Source organism: Typopeltis vanoorti, chromosome 5 (genome assembly GCF_054136105.1).
Source record: "Typopeltis vanoorti isolate ZY-2024b chromosome 5, IOZ_Tvanoo_1.0, whole genome shotgun sequence".
Taxonomy (NCBI): domain Eukaryota; kingdom Metazoa; phylum Arthropoda; class Arachnida; order Uropygi; family Thelyphonidae; genus Typopeltis; species Typopeltis vanoorti.
The window spans coordinates 160,621,717-160,645,637 of NC_143553.1; the positions used below are offsets into that span (position 1 = coordinate 160,621,717).

General features: G+C 37.7%; 1 protein-coding gene across 1 annotated transcript in view; it reads right to left on the bottom strand.

Annotated features, from left to right (window-relative positions):
- Positions 1-23,921, bottom strand: part of Oatp30B (Organic anion transporting polypeptide 30B) — a 386,218-nt gene that overhangs the window by 285,801 nt on the left and 76,496 nt on the right. Inside the window, exon 2 of the mRNA XM_090393536.1 lies at positions 15,514-15,926. Coding sequence (XP_090249662.1) covers positions 15,514-15,787 — 274 coding nt within the window. The 5' untranslated portion in view covers positions 15,788-15,926. The remainder of the gene's footprint in view (positions 1-15,513; positions 15,927-23,921) is intronic.

Here is a 23,921-nt window from a genome sequence, read left to right on the forward strand (position 1 = left end):
AGTATGTAAGAGAGGGCACATGAGGATTGAGGGTCTTGTATTTGATCACCTCATTAGAGGATGTAATTATGAATGAGGTGTCAAATAACCTTCCAGTTGGTGAGAGTGACCATGATGTAATTACCTGGGTGGTTGCCAGCAGTCTGAGGACCTCTGTGAAAAAAGGGTGTATATGGAACTACAAGACTGCTTATTATGAAGAGCTCAGGAGACAGCTTGCAGATCTAGCATGGAATGAGGAGTTAGCTGGAAAAGAGATCAATGCAGCTTGGAGGATATTCAAGAACAATCTAGTAGAAACAATGTCTAAATGTATTCCAAGGGTCAGAAGGTTAAATAAGGTAGGTGTGAAATGGATGAATGAAGAAATTAAGCATGGGATACAGAGGAAAAAAAAGGTATTATGGAGACAGCATAAGAGAAGTGGTAATAACCAATTCCATGATGATTACAAAGACTAGGCAAGGAGGGCAACATAGTAGGTAAGGGTAGCAAAAGTGAAGTATGAGCAGCAGTTAGTTAATGAAGCCAAAAAGACTCTTAGGGAGTTCTTTTGTTATGTAGCCAGCAAAAATGATTATGAAAGGCCTCCCTAGGATTCTTTTTGGCTTCATTAACTAACCCGGGGCAGAGCTGACTACTACTGGGTGCGTCCCCAGGTGACGGATCGGGGAACAGCCTTCAGATATGGAGGCTAGCTGCGATATAAGCAGAGCAATCTGGCGAATAAGCAGCCGTGGACCAACAGCGACTGAGCTATCAGGGCGTAGGGGAGCAGAAGTGGCAACTCTGTCTCACTTAAAACCTCACAAAGCCCAATGACAACTCGGTGACATGGCGAGTAGTGCCGCCATTAAATAAGCACCTGCTGGGGTCACTGCCCCTGACATTGGGAAGCAGCATTGTCAGTACTGACACAAGGTTGAAGCCAAATGATGACGGGAAAAGCTTGTGATCAGAGATTTGCAGATGGCAATATGATTATATTGTGCACGTCTGGAATACTGCGGAGCAGAAAGCAAATGGAGAAACTACTGCTCTACCTTATCTCCAGAACAACCACCATGGCGAGCAAACCCTTCCAATTGGCCCCAAGTTCCTGGCGTCCCTTAAATGGGACAGGGGTGCGAAGAATCTCTGGGTTCAAAATGGTGTCCACTTTTAAAATTGCAACTTGGAATGTTAGAACTCTGTATGAAGCTGGCAAATTAAGAAATGCCACAGGGGAAATGAAGAGGGTGGGCATCCGGATTTTGGGAATTTGTGAGACAAGATGGCCAGGATCTGGAAAGTGTCAACAAGATAATACAACAATGTATTACTCTGGGAATGATGAGAACAAACATCGGCATGGTGTAGCTGTAATAGTAGATGAAGAAATCAATAAATCAGTACTAAATTGGATTCCATTTTCTGAAGGGATAATGCTGTTACAACTTAAGGGAAACCCCGTTAACATAAATATCATCCAAGCTTATGCACCCACAGCTGACAAAAGTGAAGAAGATGGTGAAGAGTTTGATGAACACCTAAAAGAGATTAAAAACCTAACAAAGAAACATGATATAAACATAGTGATGGGTGACTTCAATGCAAAAGTAGGAAGAGGGGGTGATGGAGAAATTGTTGGCGAACATGGCTTAGGCACCAGAAATGACAGAGGAGATCGCCTAGTCCAGTTCTATCAGGAAGAAGATCTAACAATAGCAAATACCTGGTTTAAACTTCCACCCAGAAGACTGTACACTTGGAAATTGCCTCAAGATAACCAACATAACATTGTCCGAAATCAAATTGATTATATACTGATAAATAAAAGATTCCACAGTAGTATAAAGAGTGTAAAGACTTATCCTGGAGCAGATATCTCATCAGACCACAATCCCATAGTTGCAGAAATACGTCTTAGATTAAAATCAGCTAAAAAATCACAAAAGAAGAAAAAGAAAATTGATGTAGAAAAACTGAAAGACCCAAACATAAATAAAAGTGCCAAGACACAGCTTAACCTGCGATTACAACAGATTAACATAGAAGAAAATAAAAGTGTGGAATCTCTTTGGAATAGCTTAAAGAATGCCATCATAACAACAAGTATTAAAGAAGTAGGTTATGTGAATAATATAAAACAACAGGAATGGATGACAGATGAGATTCTCTCTTATTGATACAAGAAGAATGTACAAAAACAAAGACCTAGCCAGGTATACAGAAACACATAACATCATCAAGAAAAAAATAAAAGAAGCCAAGGAAAATTGGATGAAAAATTTATGTACTGAAATTGAACTGCTTCAGAAGAAACATGATAATTTCAATCTGTATAAGAAAATCAACGAAATTTCCGGAAAACTGAGGAAAAAGCAAATAGTGTCTCTAAGAGATGAAAATGGAAAAATAGTTCTAGAAGAAGAGAATAAAGCACAGATTTGGATAAAATATGTAACAGAACTTTTCAACGATACTAGACAGAAGCCTATAAATATAAAAGATAACATTAAAGGACCAGCAATCACGAAATGCGAAATAGAGGATGCTATACGAACAAGTAAAACAGGAAAAGCCAGTGGACCAGATGGTGTGCAAACAGAATTTTTAAAATTAATAGAACCAGATAACATCAAACTTCTTGAAAAACTATTTAATGAAATATATGAAAGTGATGAATTTCCATCAGATTGGCTCAAATCTACATTTATCACTATCCCAAAGAAAACCAAAGCGAATTCCTGTGGTGACTTCCGACTTATTAGTCTAATGAGCCAAACATTAAAAATATTTTTGAAAGTAATTCAGAATCGCATTTATAGAAAAAGTGAAGAAACTCTAAGTGAAACACAATTCGGCTTTCGGAATGGTTTTGGTACTAGAGAGGCCCTTTTCTGTACCCAAATATTGATACAAAAATGCATAGAAAAACAGAAATCTGTCTTTATGTGTTTCATAGATTTTGAAAAAGCATTCGACAAAGTCAGACACACTAACTAAATAGAAGTCCTTCAACAAATAAGGCTAGACGAACAAGACATAAGACTAATAGCAAATCTGTATTGGAATCAGTCAGCTCCCGTTCAATTAGACAACATTACCACCAGTGATATTAACATCAAAAGAGGAGTGAGACAAGGATGTGTGCTCTCGCCACTCCTGTTCGACATATACGCAGAGGTAATCTTAAAAAAAGCATTAGAAGAATGTCCAGAGGGAATCACAATAAATGGAAAGATTGTTAACAACCTACGATATGCAGATGACACTGCTAATTGCAGATAACATTATGGATCTCCAAAAACTCATTGACAGAGTATACATAGAAAGCCAAAGAATGGGAATAAATATAATCATCAACAAGACAAAATACATGATCATCAGCAAACATCCAGCCTCATCAATGAAACTGACACTCAATGGGAAAAATATTGATCAAGTGTCAAGATATAAATATCTTGGTTGTTGGCTTAATGAACGGTGGGATCCAGAAATAGATATAAAGACAAGGATTGAAGTTGCACGGCAGTCCTTCATGAAAATGAGAACACTATTCTGCAATAAAGACCTAAACATGGAAGTCAGATGCTGAATGCTGAAATGCTACGTGTGGTTTATTCTGCTCTATGGAGTTGAAACATGGACATTGAAGGCGACAACCATCAAGAAAATCGAAGCCTTTGAGATGTGGCTATACAGAAGAATGCTAAAGATATCATGGACAGAAAAAATTACCAATGAAGATGTCTTAAAATCCTTTGGCAAAGCTAAACATCTTGTACAAATAATCAAGAAACGAAAAACATCATATCTTGGCCACATCATGAGAAACAGCAAATACCAACTTCTACAAACTATTTTGGTAGGAAGAATTGATGGCAAAGGAACTAGAGGAAGAAAAAGAATATCATGGTTTGACAACATCAAGATGTGGACAGGAAAGAGCAGTGCAAAACTACTCAGATTAGCACAAGACCGCAGTTTGTTCGCCAAGATGGTCGCTGACATTCGATAGAAGATAGCACAATAAGAAGAACTAACTGCTGCTCATACTGATGGTATGAGAACTACTGCAGAAGATATAGTGGAGATACTTAATGAGCAGTTCATAAAGGTCTTTCAATCTTGTGAATGTCACTTCATGGAGAGATTGAGGGCAGTTGTTGATGGGGAGGAGAGACTGACTGTAAGTGAGCAAGAGGTGTATGGGGAGTTGAGCAAACTAGATGTTAATAAAGCTGTGGGACTTGATAATATATCACCACATATTCTAAAGGAATGTGCAAAAGAAGTTGACACCTGCCTTGACATTTTTTTTTAATATTAGTCTTGCACTGGGTCAAGTTCCTAAGGAGTGGAAGGAGGGCAAAATTGTGCCGCTTCATAATAGAGGTGATAGAACTCAGGCATCATGGTTAAGTTGTTGGAAAAGCTGGTGAGAACTAGGATCCAAAATTGGGTTGACAACAATGGTATTATCTTTGATAGACAGCATGGATTTGCTAAAAGGGAGGTCATGTTTTAGTAATCTATTTATTACAATAATGTGATGGCTGACTTGAACAGACGAGACAGATACACAGTAGTATGAGGGTTGTTTGAAAAGATTGGTAAAAAATAAGTTAAACATTTATTTGGAAAAAATCACCTTTATTTCTTAACATAGTTTCCATCATCGAGATCTACACATTTGGTCCAGCAAGTTTCCAATTTTTTCATCCCATCTAAAAATTAGGAATTGTAATTATTCAAAATAGTCATTGACAGCCTTGATGACTTCCTCGTTTGAAGAAAATTTTTCCCCACTGATCAAAATTTTAAGTTTGAGAACAAGAAGTCACACAAGGCCAAGTCCAGAGAATCCGGTGGATATGGAACCAATTTGAACCTCAATTCATGCAATTTTGCCATTGTGGCGGCCAATGAGTGGGACGGTGCATCGTCTTGATGAAAGAACACTTTTTTGACCCTTCTCTTTTGGGATACTGCACCCCCATATACACTTCCTGATACCTATCCAACAACCAGTCACTGATCCAACTCAGAAGTCTGTTATCCAATCCCATCTGTTTTAATTTATTTAAGAGCTTGTTGTGTGGCAGTCTATCAAAAACGTTGGCGAAATCTAAGTACACCACTGTATGTGCATCTTCCTTGTTCAAGGTATTTGTCATCTTGTTATAGTACATAAGTTAGCGAAATATGATCTTTGCTTACCAAATCCATGCTGATAACCACAGAGAATACTGCTGTTATTAACCTATTTCTGTATCCTACTTCTCACCAATTTCTCCAGTACCTTCAACAACAACCCCCGATTTACAGACTGGCCTATAATTTGAAGCTTATCGCCACATTTATGGAATGGAACCATTTTATTCTCCTTCCACTACCTCGAAATCTGTGCTGTTATAGTACTAGAACACAAAATATATGAATTGATTTTAACATCATTGGAAGAAAGAGGAAATGCCAAAAGAATGGTAGAGTCTGATCTGCACAATATATAAGAAGAATGACAAAACACTTTGTGGTAATTAGAGGTATTTCTCTGTTATGTACAAAATGTAAAATATTTACTTCTGTTCTGAAGAACAGATAATACCCATTTATGGAGAAGATAATTGGTATCTACCAAGGAATATTTACTTCTGTTTTGAAGATCAGATTATACCCATTTATGGAGATAATTGTCTGTGGTCTCTTGATCAAATTCCTAACCCAACTCTCATATCCATAACTTAAAACTGGTTTGAACAATGTCATGCATACTGTTAGTTCAGTGTTTTGTCTAAATTTTCCTTTATTTCATATAAATTTATTCAGTTGGTTCCCTACCATACCAGCTTTGATTGTTCTGATTTTCTATTTTCGGATTTAATTTGACATCCTCACTAAAAACTGTGCCTAAATATAGTGAAATATCTTACTTATTCTATAGGTTCTCCATTGAGAATTCAGCTGAAGTTTCCCATATTTCTGACTATTTTCATAGTTTTGTTTTTTTTATTGATTTTTTTTAAAAATTATTTTATTGATTATATTATTCAATTTAGTTAGAGAATTCTAGAGGAAAGGTTAGCAAAACAAGTGTTTGGTGCCAATATTGCAGCAAAAATACCTAGAGGAAGACAAATGACTAGATGAATTGATTCATCAGAAGTGCCTTAGAACAGCGTTTCCCAAACTGCAGGCCGCGACCCCCCCTTGGGGGCCGTAGGTTTTGTTGAGGGGGGCCGTGAAATAATGAAAACAAATTTAAAATGTTTTAAGACTAAGTAGATTTTTTTTTCTTTTAAAAGAAACGTATTCAACTTTTATTATTTATTATTTCTTTTTTGTTATTTTTCATATTTTAATGGAAAAATTCACACATTGGTGTTGGTTCACAAACTTTGCTTCCTGCGTATTTCGGCACTTAATGAATATTAGTAAATATTGCTTATTCATATGTTTCATTTCAAATGTTAATTGTATTTACTTTGAATGCTCTCCAGGGAAGCTCCAAATCTTCCTGTCCCTTTCATCACAGGTTCGTAATCAGGGTTATTGTTATTGACTTTATATACATATCAAAACTCATTTTATATTATCACTGTCATCCGAGCTAGTTTTCTGTTACCAATAAGAGTTTCGCATATACTTCACACATGAAAAAAAGCTTAAACAAGTTCATGTGGGGAGATAGTAACTCGCTTGCAGTGGTAAACAACACTCCCTCCCTAACAGCCACTATACTGCAGAGGCAATAAAAACAAGTACTTTTATTATGCCAGTGAATAAGGTATGAGGAGTCTGTGTAATATATTTCTCAACAAATAGTGCAATCAGAGACAACTGGGATAAAAACACACTAATGAATGAATCACATGTCCCCTCATACAGAAACTATGCTGTATAGACAGAAACAAAACCATATGTTGCATGGACAAACACAATATCTAACTAAAAACTATTGTTATTAATTAGATGTGTGTGAGTTCGATTTCCCAAGGCAACAATAAAATTCAACCGAACGTGTTAAAATTCGTAAAAGTATTAAAACTAAGTAATATATATATATATATATAATGAATGTTATGGCAGTTTCACATATGGAATTCGGTCGAAGAGAGTTAGCATTTCAACTCAATTGTCAGCTATGCTTTTATCTTTCGGTTGCGCGATCTTTTGTTAATACCAAATCAATCATATGCACGTTTCAATAATAACCTGCCTTTGCTGTCTGTTTCGCGTTAGGCTTAATTACCATAAAGGGAGAAAAGTCACAAAAGAGAAAAATGTTCCTGGTCCAAGGATTCCCTTATTCAGTTAATATTCACTCATTTCATGTTATCAGTCTGTGGTGTGCAAGTATCGGTAAGTGGTGATATTATTTGATCTATGCTACGTTAAAAAATTTAATCTTGAGATGGATAAGTGGCTGATAAAAAATCCCCACGAACAATCAGAAGAAGCAGAAAGAGACTCAAAAAAAAAGGACAGCATTTCATATTTTACCAGAACAGCCCACATCGTCTTCAGAACCAAACGGTAAGAAGCAAAAAATGTAATATATGCATTTGATTTTTGCAATATTCGCTGTGTATGTTTTGTATTGAATATAAATACAATAAATGTTATTATAATTTATCTCTCTATTATGATTTTTTTTCGAGGGGGGCCGTGAAATATTTTAATTTTTGCGAGAGGGGCCCTGACATCCAGAAGTTTTGGAAGCACTGCCTTAGAAGAACAAAATATTATTATTATTATCCCAAGACCTCATGGAGTCAAAGACTCACCTAGGAGGTCTTTTGTCATACACGCAGCTCATCATATTGTGCCTTAAACACATTCAAATTCTCTGCAGACACCACATTCTCAGGCAAGGCATTCCAGTCATTCACAACTCTGCATACAAAAAACTAGCTTCTCACTCCCCTCCTTACACACCCTCCTTTATACCTCCATAGATATATTCTGGTTCTCCCCTTGATCTCCCTCTCCCATAACAACCCCTTACTAACTTATAGGTCTCTATCATATCACCTCTACCTCCTGTCCACTAGACTCTGTAAATTGCATCTTCTAAATCTTTCCTAATATTTGACATTCAGAGATCAGAAACTACCTTTGAGGGTTGCCTTTGGAGCCTTTCTGACATCTCCTCGTAATTTTGAAAACCAGGTGACCAAATTTGGGCACAGTAGCCCATGTGTGGCCTAATCAAAGCCTTAAACAATGGAACAAGAATCTCCTTACTTCTACAAGTCAGTGTCTTCTGCATCATTCACAGAATTCTTTATGTTATACTTACAATTTTGGCAATGTGTCAGGATACATTCAATCTCTCGCTCTCTCTAGTGTATCATTATCACAACAGAAACCAGACTTGCACTCAATAATTATATAGTGGGTTTTATCCTTTATCGAAGTGTAGGGAAACAAAGTGACTTCTCCATTACTTCCACCATAGAATCACCACCTCTGGGTCTGGCTCCCAATGATGAGACCTCAATAAAGGTCGAAACTGGTCTGGGTAGTGGCCCTTCCCAAGATCCGTTATTTCCTCCACTTCCAACAATATATCCTCACCAAGCATAAATTTTACATCCCACATATTTCCCAAATTTTAAAACCTTACACTTTGCAACAATGAACTTGCATCCTCATGTCAATGCCCATTCACTCAATTTATTCAAGTCTTCTTTTTGTAAGGCCACAACCTTCTCTACACTTCATAGTTTGTCCCAGCTTTGCATCACCTGCAAACAACTGAATATTCCTATCCAAATCTTTGCTAATATCGTTAACATACACGTTAAACAGCAATGGCCCTAAAACAGATCTCTGAGGCAAACCACTAGTGACTTGCCTCATCCTGGGTATTGCATCCCCATACACAACTTGATGATACCTATCAGAGCCAGTCTCCGATCCAAAGCACTAATCTAATATCCAACCTCATCCTCTCTAGTTTGACTATCAACTTATCATGTGGTAATCTATCAAAAGCCTTTACAAAATCTAAGTATATGAGGGTTGTTTGAAAAGTTTGGTAAATTTCCAATTGCCAGCAACACAATTCATTCATTCATTCATACCAGTGTCGGCATGTATCATCTTTTTCATTACCTCTGACAAAATTTTAGCCACATGTGACACATAGTTCTCATTTGGCAAACATTTAAAATGACCATGTTCGCATTTTTCATAAAATTCAAAAAAACAAGTTTCGTGCAGTGATAAAACACTTTTACTTGAAGAAGTTGATGACCATGCAGATCAAAGCCGAGTTAGATGCAGTTCATGGGGACTCTGCACCAGCATTAAAGACTAATTATTTTTGGATAAATGAGTTTAAACGTGGTCTTAAATCCATCTCAGTCGGGCATCTGAAGCATGCTTTGGATGCCCTACTGAGGTCACTACGAAGGAAATTGATAAAATCCATGGTATCATTATGAAAGACCACTGAGTGAAAGTGCATGAGATTGTAAGTATCTCAACTAAACAGGTGTATAATATCCTGCACGAAAAATTGCAGATGAAAAAGCTGTGTGCACATGGGTGCTGCGATTGTTGACTGTCAATCACAAACGCATGCGAAAAGATATTTCAACGCAGTGTTTCGTGATGTTTAATCACAATTCGCAGGATTTTTTGTGTCGATTCATGACTGTAGACGAAACTTGAATCCACCACTACACAACCAAGTCCAAGCAGCAGTCAAAACAGTGGACAATGCTCAGTGAAAAAGCACCGAAAAATGCAAAGATTGTTTTGTCAGCTGGGAATGATGGCCACTGTTTTTTGGGATTCCCAAGGAATTATCATGATAGCCTATTTGGAAAATGATAAGACAATAATGGGAGTCTATTATGCCACAGTAGTCAGTTTTGGGGCCCATTGTTTTTCAATTTGTATGTTAATAATATTGGGATGGGTTTAACTAGTGATTATGCAGCTGTTTGCAGATGATACAAAACTGGGGAGAGTAATGCAGAGTCAAGCAGATTTTATGGCCTTATAAGAGGAGCTCATCATCATCATCAAATTCCTGCCATGTACCCTCAAGGGGTGTACAGGATATGACAGTACTACATGAAAAAATTACATCATTACTAACTTCCTATCTACAATTTTCCTCCAAATCAGTCTGTTACTTGTCAAGACTCCAACATTATCAGATCTTATATTTCTATCTTCTAAGGCACTTTGTACCGTATCAATCCACCTATATCTTGGTCTTCCTCTGGGTCGTTTTCCTGCCAACCTGGCAGAGAACACTTGTTTTGCTAATCTTTCCTCTCCCATTCTATTTAAGTGACCATACCATCTGAGATTAGCTCTGCTAACGCATTCCTGGATGCTGACAATGTCAAGTTCTTTTCTAATATCCTCATTTTTAATATGATATTGCCATTGATGCCATCTGTTCACGCCTCTAATCTTTCTCAGGACTCTCATATCTGCGGTCTCTAGTCTTTGGTCAAGTGTTTTACTTCTGACCCAGCTCTCAGATCCATAAGTTAAAATTGGTTTGAACACAGTCTTGTATACAGCTAATTTAGTGTTCTGACTAATTTCTTTCTTATTCCATATGAATTTATTCAATTGACTTCCCACGATACCAGCTTTGCTGATTCTGTTGTCTATTTCTATATTTAGTTTACCATCTTCAGTAAAAATTGTGCCTAAGTAGCTGAAATGGTTTACTTGTTCCACAGGTTCTCCATTCACAACACAGTTGACATTTTCAATGATTCTGCCTATTTTCATTGTCTTTGTCTTTTTATTGCTGACCTTCATACCATATCTATTACAACAGCAATTGAATTTAGTCAGAGAATCTTGCAGACTTGTAGCGGATTTATTTAGAAGTATAACATCATCCGCATAAAGCAAAGAGCTGACATTAACATCTCCAATTTTGATATCAGGTTTAATACCACATTCCTTCATAACGTGATCCATATAGATAATGAATAACAGAGGGGATAATGTACATCCTTGTCTCACACCAGATTTAACATTAAACCATCTTCCTGTACTTCCTTCAATTCTAACTGCTGACTCACAACTCAAATAAAGACTAAGTATTGCTTGATATAATGCCCCATTGACACCATATAACTGCAGCGTATTGAATAGCTTCTCTCTTGGCACCTTATCATATGCCTTTTCCAAATCGACAAAACTTAAATACAGATCTTTGTTATATTCCCATGCTTTCTCGACTATTTGTCGTAAAGTGAAGATCTGATCCTGACAGCCTCTATTTGCCCTGAATCCAGCTTGTTCTTCATCAAGCTTTTCTTCCACAATTCTTCTCAACCGTTTCTCAAGTATACTTGCATAGATCTTACCAGGAACACTAAGTAGGGAAATACCTCTGTAATTCTCACATTCAGTTTTATTTCTTGAATAGATATTACTTGAATAGATATTTCATGAATGGGCAGGTAAGTGGAACTCTCAGTTCAATGTTACAAAGTGTTAGGTTTTGAGATATGGTAAGAAATGATGAGATGCAAAGTATACATTTGGTAGGGAAACTTTAACGGAAGTAGAGAAGATGAGAGATCTAGGAGTGATGGTGGACAAGGACCTGAAATTCAGGAGCCACATTGCATAATGTTGTGAAGACATCGCATCGGATAATGGCAATGATGCGGAGGCCCTGACATGCAGAAATAGAGAGGTTATGATGGAACTTTATAAGACCTTGATCAGGCCTTATATGGATTACTGTGCACAGATGTGGTCGCCGGGTTTTCATGATGACGAGGATATGTTGGAAAGGGTACAAAGAAGATTCCCGAATGTGGTCAGTGGTTGTTGGAATGTGGAGTATGAGGACAGACCGAGAAAATGCAAGTTGCAGAGCCTTGTGAATAAGAGAAAGAGGGGCGATATGATCGAGATATGTAAGCTAGTCAAGGGTTGCTATCAGGTTGACATGGAAGAGATTTTTCACAGAATGGGAGGGGGAGGGCAAGACAAGAGGCCATCGCTGAAAACTGTATAAGGAGGGTGTGAGCAGAGAAGTGAGGAGTAGGTTCTTTACATGGAGAGTGGAATGCATCGCCTTTGTGTTGTGGGTGTAGACAAATTGAATCAGTTTAAAGCACGGTTGGATGAGCATTGCATGCAATAGTGTGTACCTCCCCACGATGAGTCTGAATCCATGTATGCAAGATGTTAATAATAAATTTTGCTGAATTTCAAATCAGCCATCAGAGCACAAAAAAGCATGTATATGCGACAGTAAAACAATACAATTATGGCAGACAAAAGATCTGAAGTCCTATTCTGGCACCCTTTAATGTTGTTTAAAAAAAATAATTAATTACAGCTATGTGGGAGTTGCTCTTAAGATAAGTCTCCCAAATTTTTGGCAAATTAATACCACCATATTTGTTCAGGTGAAGAATTCTTCATAGCCATGGCTGACTCAAAACAATTATCTTTCAGATCTGTAACGACTTCTAAATAGCATATTAGTTTTCTTCCATCTAATCCTGTGTAAAGAGATGTCCAAAGCATGGTCTGTCAGTCCTGACTTGCCATAATAATGGTAGCCAATGTATTTTTTTTTTGTTTTTCCAAGCAGATGTTAACAGATCTTTGCCAATAGTAGGCCAAGTCACAGTCGCAAGGAACTTCATACACTCCAGGGTGTGCTAGTGAGCGAAGTTTATCCTTAGGCAAGCGGATCAGAATTGCTAATTTACCATGATGTTTGAATGTGGTGCAAAGGCCATGTTTCATTAGTACTTCGGCAATCGTTTCTGATGTACCTCTGACATAGAGAATAGAAATCTTATTGTTGTGTGCCTGCGTATTAGAAGAGGGAGAAGTAATGGGGCTATGTAATATTTTATCTATTTTGTAGGAATTGTAGCAGTTGGCTACACACACACCCCATCCATCCATCTCATTGATGGTCTACCCTTCCTCTTTTTCCAGGAACTTTACATTCTATTACTGTTCTGAGAAGTCCTCCTTCCATTCTTTCAATGTGTCCAAAATATTTTAACTTTCTTTTGTCAATATCCTTAAGGAGCCTTAAAATTTTACTGATCTTTTCTAATACCCATTCATTTGTATGCCTTTCAGTATATGATATCCTCAACAGCCTTCTGTAGCACCACATCTCAAAAGAAGATATCCTTTTCTTATCTGACTTCTTTAGGTTCCAGGTCTCACATCCATACGTCCCATAAGTCGCCGTTGGAAAAACAACTGCATCCAAAATCCTCAACTATGTTCCCATGGAGATAGATCCATCCTTCCAGATTTTAGACAAGTCTTTGACTTGTTTTAGCCATTCCTAACCTTCTTCTGAACAGCAATTCTTCACATTAATAATGGATCCCAGGTACTCAAACTTGCTGACTTCCTCAATTCTTTTTCCATTAAGGTAAAACTTGTTTCTCAAGAGCTTCCCTCTTTGTATTTCCTTTGAGAACCATAATCTTTGTCTTACTAGGATTTAGTTGAAGTCCTTTGTTATTACTGATCTTGTTAATTATGTCAAGAATTTGTCCTAGTTCTTCCATGTCATTACAAAGGAGTACTGTATCATCAGCATACCTCAGATTATTGATCAATCTACCTCCTATCCTAATTCCTGTCTCGAGCTTATCCAATGCTTCATGCATGATGTCCTTCGTATATATACTAAACAAGTGGGGAAGAAAGTAAACATCCTTGCCTTACTCTTTTTCCAACCTGAAGCCAATCAGTCAATCCAACACCTGTTCTTACTGTGGCTTCTTGCTCCCTATACAAGTTGGCTATCAACCAGATAGTGTGTTCAGGAAAACCCATTCTTTTGTCATTACTTCCCACAGTTTCACATGCTCAACACAGTCAAAAGCTTCAGAGTAGTCTAAGAAACACATTACCAGAGGAAGTCTAAATTCTTTATATTTTTCTGTGATTTGTCTAAGGCAAAGAATCTGATCTCTGGTGCCCTTACCTTTCCTAAAACCTGCTTGTTTTTCGGGTATCTCTGCCTCAACTTTGATCTTCAAAGATCAACTTTGATCTTTGATCTTCAATAAAATTTTGCTTGCATGAGATACTAAACTAATAGTTCTATAGTTGTTGCATGTTTTCATATCTCCTTTCTTATGTAATGGTATGAAAACAGACTTCTTCCAGTCTCTAGGCCATGATCCTGTCTGCATGTGTTGGCTTTCTGTAAATGGAAAAAGATAGCGATCCATCTGAAAGGCATGTGACTAATGTGTCAAGAAAAGATAAACAGTTATTAGATTCTTTTCTTACTGTGAAGTGGATTTTGGGGTGTTGGCTGTTTAGGTAAGTGAGAAACACATCCAAAAGCGTCTTCTCCATGGAGGGGGCCAAGATTACTGAGTAGAGTTCAATAAAACGCAATACCAGAAGCCTACAGAAAGCTGTTTTCCTAAACTCTTTCAGAAAAAAAGAAAGAAAAATGAAACTGAAATCAAACATTACTTTTTTTCTAATTTATTTATTATGATATTTATTATTCTTTTTTTAATAATCTCAGTATCCAGTTAACAGATCCACATAATAGCAGTAACATTTATTATTTTTATGGCTATTTAGCCTATTTTTGTTTAGGAGTACCCCTTTTTATTTTATATAATGTCATTAGCTTTTTACTCAAATTTTAGGGAATACTGTTGTTTTACTATACTGATGTTTTATTATTATTTGTGACACCTCCGAGGAGTCCGAAGACTCATCACAGGAGGACCTATACGACTCTCTGTCTCCACCATTACCGAACCTCTACTACCAATCAACTACATCAGCACCATCTACCGCCCACCACCAAAAGTATTTTTGTCTATAAATTGCACATGTTCTGGGGCTGATTTGTCTGTATGCGGGATGAAAAACCAGAGTTTCTGGGAGAAAAAACCCTGCTACCTCCGCATGAGATCAACTAACTCACCTTCAATTGAAAAAGTCCATATATATATATATATATATATATATATATGTGTGTGTGTGTGTGTGTGTGTGTGTGTGTGTGTGTGTGTGTGTGTTGCTGGCTGTCTTCTTTTTCAGTGGCATCCCAGCATATGACGATATACATTCATCAACTTTTTTCAAAAAACTTTCGCATACCTCTTGCCTCACCAATGATTCTCCCACATCTCTCCAACTCCACTTTTCCGACACCCCCTTCCATTCAGGTCATACTTCCTTCAACAATGATCGTATATCGTCATATGCCAGAATGCCACTGAAAAAGAAGACAGCCAGCAACATCCGACAAAGGTATGTCCAGTTTCTCTTCCTATATATTCCTCATATATCTGTCCATATAAAAAATCATAATGCCCTAAAATATGAGTAAAAAGCCAATGATATTATATAAAAAAAGAGGTACTCCTAAACAAAAATAGGCTAAAGAGCCATAAAAATAATATTTACTTAGAGGAGTAACATGGGAATTTTCCCAGAAATAATACCTATAGTAATATTTATGCTTATGTGCATGAACTAATGAAAAGATGAATCAAATAACTAACTTACCTTGCTGTTCTAACTCTGACCGAAAACGATCTGCTCGGTCAATGGTAGATCTAACAAATTCATAAGTACTGCTCTCTGTAATGTGAGACAATTCACTGGCAGCTGTCTCAGAAGCAGGCATAATTCCTTGGTGGGCATATAATCCCATGGAGGTATAGAGGGAGAGGTCCTTAGATGTATTGCTACCAGCACTTTTAGACCTCTTATGGGTCTTAGATCCACCATCCTCTTTTGTAGATGGCCCCCCATTAAGATCAAAGCAACTCGTTGACATGACTTATCAGCTTTAATAGGTAATCTTCCTTTGCCTGCTGACTGGTAAGGGATTCGTTTATTAATTGTAGACTGTTAGAAAATACTATCCTGGAAAGCTAATATCCTTTCCAGTCAGCCTTTCAAGCTTCTTAGCCATCCTGAAAATAATACACATATTTAAGAAATGAAATTGTTCAAGCATCACTTTTATTTCAATTTATTACTGTAAAATTACTGCTATGTGCTTGCACGCGCACACGCACACACACACACACACAGAGTAGTTTAAAAAATATGCTTATATCTTCTTACACCACACTATGTCGGTCTGGTGGGCCGAATGTTTAGTGTATCCGTTCTCCAGCCAAAAGGCTGTGGGTTCGAATCCTGCTATGCACATGGATGTTTGTGATTGTCTTTGAAAATACTAGTAGTGGTGGTAGGTAGTAGATGACGTTGGTGTAGATGATGATGGTAGTTGCAGTGTGATGTAGTTGGTGGATTGAATGGTGGAGAAGGAGGGTTGTAAAGTAGGTGCTCTCCCTCGATGAGTCTTTGGACTCCTTGGAGGTGTCACATAATAAGGTCGGGTTACAAAACCTATAACACAATAGTGCCATGTATGGTCAAGTAATTAGAGAGGATGAAAGTATTTCTTGAATTACAGTCAGAGGAAATGATATGGGAGAGGCTATTCCTTCTAAATGAAGTAACCAGAAAGGATGAAGAGCCATCAGTAAATAAAGAAGTGATATCAAACTAACCATGATATCAGTGCTGATATCATGGTTAACATTCTGGCTTAAATAAATATTTGAAACAGGTGAAAGTTCATATAAGATGAAGTATGCAAGTTGGGAGTGGAGAAAATAAAACAATTTAGGAAGACATGACGCAGCATTTTTATGAATGCCTGATGCTTTCTTCTGGAGATTAGTAGGGTGTGATAATCTAAAGGTTTGTATGCATGCAGTCTCCAAGTAACATGTTTGTTTCACAACTGTAATTGGATGACAATAGTATTACCCTTATTCATCATTATTTTTGTATTATTAATATTATGTGACACTTCCAAAGAGTCCAAGAACTCATCACTGGAGGGCACTCCACTCCATTACGTATCTCAACATCTCCCCTACTACTTAATTCTCCAAATACAAAAGACACTACTACCGCCATCAATGTCAGCTACCATCCATCACCATCTACAACAGTATTGCTTGCTGGTATTGTGTTCTCATGGCCGATTTCACTGTACATAGGAGGAAAAACCCAAGTTCCCAGGAGAAATAACCCTACTACCTCGGTACGAAATCGACTAATTCACCTTCAATTGCAAGAGCCCATAAAGATTCCTCTCATCAAGATAAGAAACTAATGCAGGTCTTTTCCATCAAAAGGCACAATGCTCTACTGTTCTTGCAATTGTTCCAAAGGGTTATCATCTTTGCTTAAGCCTGAAACATACTGTTGACAATATCTGGAGGCAGACTGCATATGCTGCATTCCATATGCAACATGCAGCACACAAAACCCATAGCTATAAAAATGATTCCTCACACTTAGATGTGATATAAGCAGAACTCTTTCCAACTGCAGAAAGAATGTGTGATCCCTGCAACTGTGCTGCTAAGAATGAAAAATCAGTAAACACCCATAATTGTTTCTTTACTGAAATGAATAACTGCTGCAACAAATCTGACAAATATCAACAACAAAAAGACAAAGATCATAAAAATAGGTAGAAATATGGCAAAATGTTAGCTACATTCTAAATGGAGAATCTATAAAACAAGTAAAACATTCAGCTTTTTACAAACAATTTTTAGCAAGCTACAAATTAAATAACAGATAACAGAATAGTCAAAACTGGTATGATGGAAAGTCAACTAAATAAATTTGTATGGAAAAAATAAATTAGTCAAAACACCAAACATACAAGACAATTCAAACTAATTTTAACTTAGTGATCTAAAAGTTGGATTTAAAAAAATGAAAGCTTGATCAAGAGCTAAAGATCACAGAATGAGTTCTGAGAATAATCAGGATTGAATGAATGGCATCAATAACAGAATCATTAAGAAAGAAGATTTTAGAAACTTGATTGTCAGAGTTCAGGAATGTGTGAACGGAGATAACAAAATGTCATATGGTCACAAACAGAATGGGGAGAAAAATAAAGGTTACTGTCATGGTTGATCAAGTGGTTAGTATATACACTTTCCACCCAACAGGCTGCATGTTTAAATTCCACCATGGACTGTTTGCAAATCTTATTATTAACACCAGACCTCAATGCAGTCAAAAAACTCGTCATGAGAGGCAAACAATGTTACACATCAAGCCATGCTTTCCACTCCCTCAATGCATCTTTTTTCATCACAATGTGAGGAAAAGCATTCCACTGACCAACCATTCTCCAAGCAAAGAACCTACTCCATATGCCTCTGCGCATGCCCTCCTTATACAACAACTTTCAGGAGTATCCCCTTGTTCTAATCCATTCTTCTATTCGACAAAAGATTCTTCCACATTAACCTTGTAAAAACCCTTTACCAACTTATAGAGAGTACATTATACAGTATATAGAATGAATCAGATCAAGTGGGAAGTGATGTGGAAGAGCAGGAGAGTATGATAGGAGAGATTAAAGAGGTGGTTATGAATGAGGAAAATGAGAGAATGGGTGTGCAAGATGAACAGGGAAATGGGAAGGCTCAGGGTGGACAGCGGTATACAGTGTGAGAAAGGTGGATGCTCCAAGAGGATGCGAGAGCATGTGTAGACAGGAAACGAATGGAATGACCTGGGATCAAGAGGAAACAGTTGGAATTGAAGATGGTTCTAAAATGAATAAGCAGAAAGGGAAATTGCCCCACTCGAGCATCGAGAGATCACATTGAATGAGTGTTATCAGTGGAACTGGCTGTAGATCCAGGAATGAGCTGTCATGTTTATATACAAATGCTATAAGTGTAAGAAACAAGGCAGATGAAATGGTTGTAGTAATTGAGTCTGTTCACCCAAAAATTGTTGGAATAAGTGACACATGGTTAGATGAGGACGACATCCTGACAGGAATAGAGATGGAAGGATATGATGCATTTTGTGAGGATAGAAGGGGTAAAAAGGGAGGATTGGTAGTACTATTGATGATAGAGAAAGGGTTATGTCCACACAAAGTAGAGATGCAAGAGAGGAAATAGTGCCGTGGTTTTGAGGCATTATGGTGCGTGATAGAGGTGAATGGAATGAAATATTTGGTTGGATGTTGTTATAGACCAGGAAATGCGGATGGTAGTGACTATGAAATGTATAATCAAATTAGCCAAGCAAATAAGAAAAGAGTGATCACTATGGGTGATTTTAATTATGGCGATATAGACTGGAATGATGAGACTAGAAGTAAAGAAAATTAGTTTGAGTTTTTGAGAGATAACTACCTCAGACAGTACGTAACAGAGGGAACATGATGATTGAAGTCATCTCCTCAGAGGATGTAATTAAAAATAAAGTGTCAAATCACCCACCAATTGGTGAGAGTGACCATGAGGTGATTACCTGGGTGGTTGCTAGCAGTGTGAGGACATCTGTAAGAAAAGTATATGTGGAACTACAAGGGGGGGGGGGGATGATTATGAAGAGCTTGGGACACAGCTTGCAGGAGTAGCATGGAATGAGGAGTTAGCTGGAAAAGAGATCAATGCAGCTTGGGGGATTTTCAAAAACTATCTAGTAGATGCAATGTCCAAATGTATTCCAAGGGCGAGAAGGTTAAATAAGGTAGGCGTGAAATGGATGAATAAAGAGATTAAGCATGCGATACAGAGAAAAAGGGCATTATAGAGGCAGCATAAGATAAGTGAAAATAACCAATTCCATGTGAACTACAAAGACCAGGCAAGGCCGGTGACTTAGTTCGTGATGGCATCTAAAGAGAGGTAGGAACAGCAGTTGGCTAATGAAGCCAAAAAGAATCCTAAGCAGTTCTTTCGATATGTAGCCAGCAAAAGAAAGAATGATTATGGAAGGATGATATTGATTGGAGAAAATAGTATAAAAACAGCTGTTGCAGAAGGTGTGGGAGAGATACTTAATGAGCAGTTCATAAAGGTCTTTCAATCTTGTGAATGTGACTTCATGGAGAGATTGAGAGCAGTTGATGATGGGGAAAAGAGACTGACTGTAAGTGAGCAAGAGGTGTATGGGGAGTTGAGCAAACTAGATGTAAATAAGGGGGGTGTCGAGGCTAGCTGGTGAACGGACGTACTATCGGAGAGCTCCTGAGAGATTTGTGTTTTTTGTTGATTTATTGATGTTTTGGATTCAATTTAATGGACTTAGGTGTGTAATTTAGGTATATTATTGGAGCTTTATTAGCGTGGTTAGTGTACTAAAGTGTTTTATAACATAATCTATGTCGAGAAGTCGCCGCTAGATGAATTCGTAATGTGTAGTGTTCGTGCAAGCTCCAGATAAGATAAGTATCATTTTCAGTTATCGATACAAATTACTTAATATCATGTAGTTTTGTTTTGTTTGCCTTGCGTATTTTAGTGCATCTATTTTTGGTGTGTTATAAAGTATAATTTGACAAAACACGTTGTAAATAAGTATGGCACCTGTGCAAAGGAAAATGGCAGCCAGTAATGAAGGTTTGCCATCGTTATCAAAGAATGGTAGCATAAAAGAAATGAGTCAGTGTACTAGCTGTGAAATGTACGCTTTGCGGAGTGCGGTCGAAGTGTGGTTAGATGATAATAAAGGATTGAATGTGTGAGAAAATGTAGGGAGAATGAGGAATTGAAGTGTATTTCGGATCGTGAGTGTGATATTTTTGTCAACCTTCAGAATGAAGGAAATAGCAATATGACAAGAAACGGCAAGGTTGTACATGAAAATTGTGAGAGTGTGAATGTAGAAAGTGTGAATGATAGTATAAATGGTTTCTCAGAGAACAAAAAAGATGAGATAGATGCATTGAGTGAGATCGCGTTGTTGAATAGTGCGATAGAAAGAGCAAAACAGCAGCTAGAGTGCATGAACAAAAGTAGACTGAATGAACCAACCAATAATAAAAGGTATGACAGGAAAAATAGACGTATGAATGTGAACATGAACAAAATGAAGGATAGAGTGCTGTATGGAGACTCGTTAGTACGAGGTGTGTTAGTTGAGGATTTGACAAAATCGTACCAACCTGGTGCGACCATAAAGGACGTAACTGTGTCTATTAGAGAGCAAAAGGAAAGGGTGAAAGAAATGATTGTTGTGGCAGGTACGAATGATTTGAAAGGAGATAAAATGGAAATGATAGAAGACCTGAATGAATTGTTTGAGGTAGCAAAAGAAAAGAGTGAGAGAGTTAGAACGATTAGTCTTTTGCCACGGTATGACAGTGAAATGTTTAAACGGAGGGCTATAATTGCGAATGACTTTATGCGTGGGTTATGTATGACGAGTGGTGTGGAATTTGTGAATGTGTGGAGCGAGTTTGATGGGCGAAAGGATCTATATAAGATGGATGGCTTGCATTTGAATGGTTACGGTGTAAGAAGACTTGAGAAAGTGTTGCTGAATGTAGTGGATATGCATATTCAGGGAAACTAGATTTGTTAAGGGGGGGGGGAGTAGAGATACAGTCCTTATGGAGGCAGTTGAATGTAAGAATGAATATAATATGCCAGAGCAAATAAGGACAACAAATCTGAGTGGGATAGTTAATATAAGGCATCAAAGTAGGGTTGGGGCTAATGGGGGTCTTAAATTCATGTACACCAATGCTAGGAGTATTAGGAACAAGAAGGAAGAGTTTTTGGCCATGATTGGCACTTCCAGACCACAGGTTATAGGTATTAGTGAAACATGGCTGACTGTAGATGATATAACTAGTGGGATTGAATGTGATGGTATAGTGTGTTCAGGAATGACAGAGAGGATAAAATGGGGGGAGGAGTATTGTTGATGATAGCTGATGAGCTCCAGCCAAGGAGAATAGAAGTTGAATTGCAGGATAGAGAAAAGAGCACATTTGAGGCCATTTGGTGAGAGATTGTGGCTAGCAGAACTAAATATCCAATTGGGTGCTGCTATACACCAGGTGATGGAAAAGATGGTGGTGACAGTATGCACAAGCAAATAGAAGAAATGGGTGGAAGGAGGGTGATTATTATGGGAGATTTCAACTATGGTCGCATTGATTGGAGAGGAGAGGACACACGGGAGGAAGGAACTGGATTTTATGCGGTTATTAAGGGATAACTATCTGCGACAGCATGTTATGGAAAATACTAGGGATCAGAGAGTGCTTGACCTAGTAATTACATCTGAGGATTTGGCTGTAACAAATATTACCACATTGCCACCAATCGGTGAGAGTGATCATAGGGTTTTAACTTGGGAGGTGGCTAAAGGTGTAGAATTTTCAATTAAGACAGGGTACATGTGGAATTATCGGGCTGGAAAGTATGACAAGCTTAGGAGTTTGATTGGTTCAGTGCCATGGCATGTACAACTGCAAGGACTAGAAGTTGATAGTGCATGGGAGGTAGTTAAGAAGTGCTTGCATGAAGCAACGGTTGACTGTATACCTAGAGTCCGAATAATAAATCAAGTAGGGGTTAAATGGATGAATAACACCATTAAGCTTGAGTTGCAAAAAAAGAAACAACTATGGAGGGAATTTAAGGAGAAGGGTGACCAGCAGGCACATGAACGGTATAAAGCGCATGCCAGAAGGGTGACGAGTGTGGTAAGAAAAGCAAAAAGGATTACGAAAAAACATTGGCAATGCAGGCTAAAGAGAATCCTAAACAGTTTTTTTAAATATGTAGCAAGTAAAAGGAAAAATGTACATGGCAGATTGATTTTAAAGAATGCCGATGGTAGGGAGGTAACTGAATCAGTTGAGGTAGTTGAGTTACTGAGTGAGCACTTTGCAAAAGTATATCATCCAGGTGGTGACATTGCAGAAACGAATAAACCAGTAGATTATATGGGAAAAGTTTATTTTTCACTTGGTTAGAATATAATAAATTTAGTTTAATCCTTTATCCAAGTGTGAGCAACCAAAGTTTGCGCCTGAAAGTATCTTCAGGACTGAAGTAAGGTGGTACACACCAGGGCAACTCATTGCAAAGGTGGAGCAAGCTACCAATACTCCTGTCTCAGTATCTCCTATAATGCAAAACACATCTCCTTGCGGATATGTCTAATGTTATGCATTAAGGGAAGGGCCACTACCCAGACTAGTTTCGACCTTTATTGAGGTCTCTTCAGTGGGAGCCAGGCCCAAGCTGAGATACCAGGCAGAAGCATTCGCAGGTCATCTCTACCTATAGAAGTTGCAAAATGGCGTGCCACCCATTTTTAATAAATTACTCTGGATTTAGAGAAAGATGTTGAAAGTTTATTTTTCACTTGGTTAGAATATAATAAATTTAGTTTAATCCTTTATCCAAGTGTGAGCAACCAAAGTTTGCGCCTGAAAGTATCTTCAGGACTGAAGTAAGGTGGTACACACCAGGGCAACTCATTGCAAAGGTGGAGCAAGCTACCAATACTCCTGTCTCAGTATCTCCTATAATGCAAAACACATCTCCTTGCGGATATGTCTAATGTTATGCATTAAGGGAAGGGCCACTACCCAGACTAGTTTCGACCTTTATTGAGGTCTCTTCAGTGGGAGCCAGGCCCAAGCTGAGATACCAGGCAGAAGCATTCGCAGGTCATCTCTACCTATAGAAGTTGCAAAATGGTGTGCCACCCATTTTTAATAAATTACTCTGGATTTAGAGAAAGATGTTGAAAGTTTATTTTTCACTTGGTTAGAATATAATAAATTTAGTTTAATCCTTTTAGACATACCATTAGACATATGGTAACATTAGACATATCCGCAAGGAGATGTGTTTTGCATTATAGGAGATACTGAGACAGGAGTATTGGTAGCTTGCTCCACCTTTGCAATGAGTTGCCCTGGTGTGTACCACCTTACTTCAGTCCTGAAGATACTTTCAGGCGCAAACTTTGTTTGCTCACACTTGGATAAAGGATTAAACTAAATTTATTATATTCTAACCAAGTGAAAAATAAACTTTCAACATCTTTCTCTAAATCCAGAGTAATTTATTAAAAATGGGTGGCACACCATT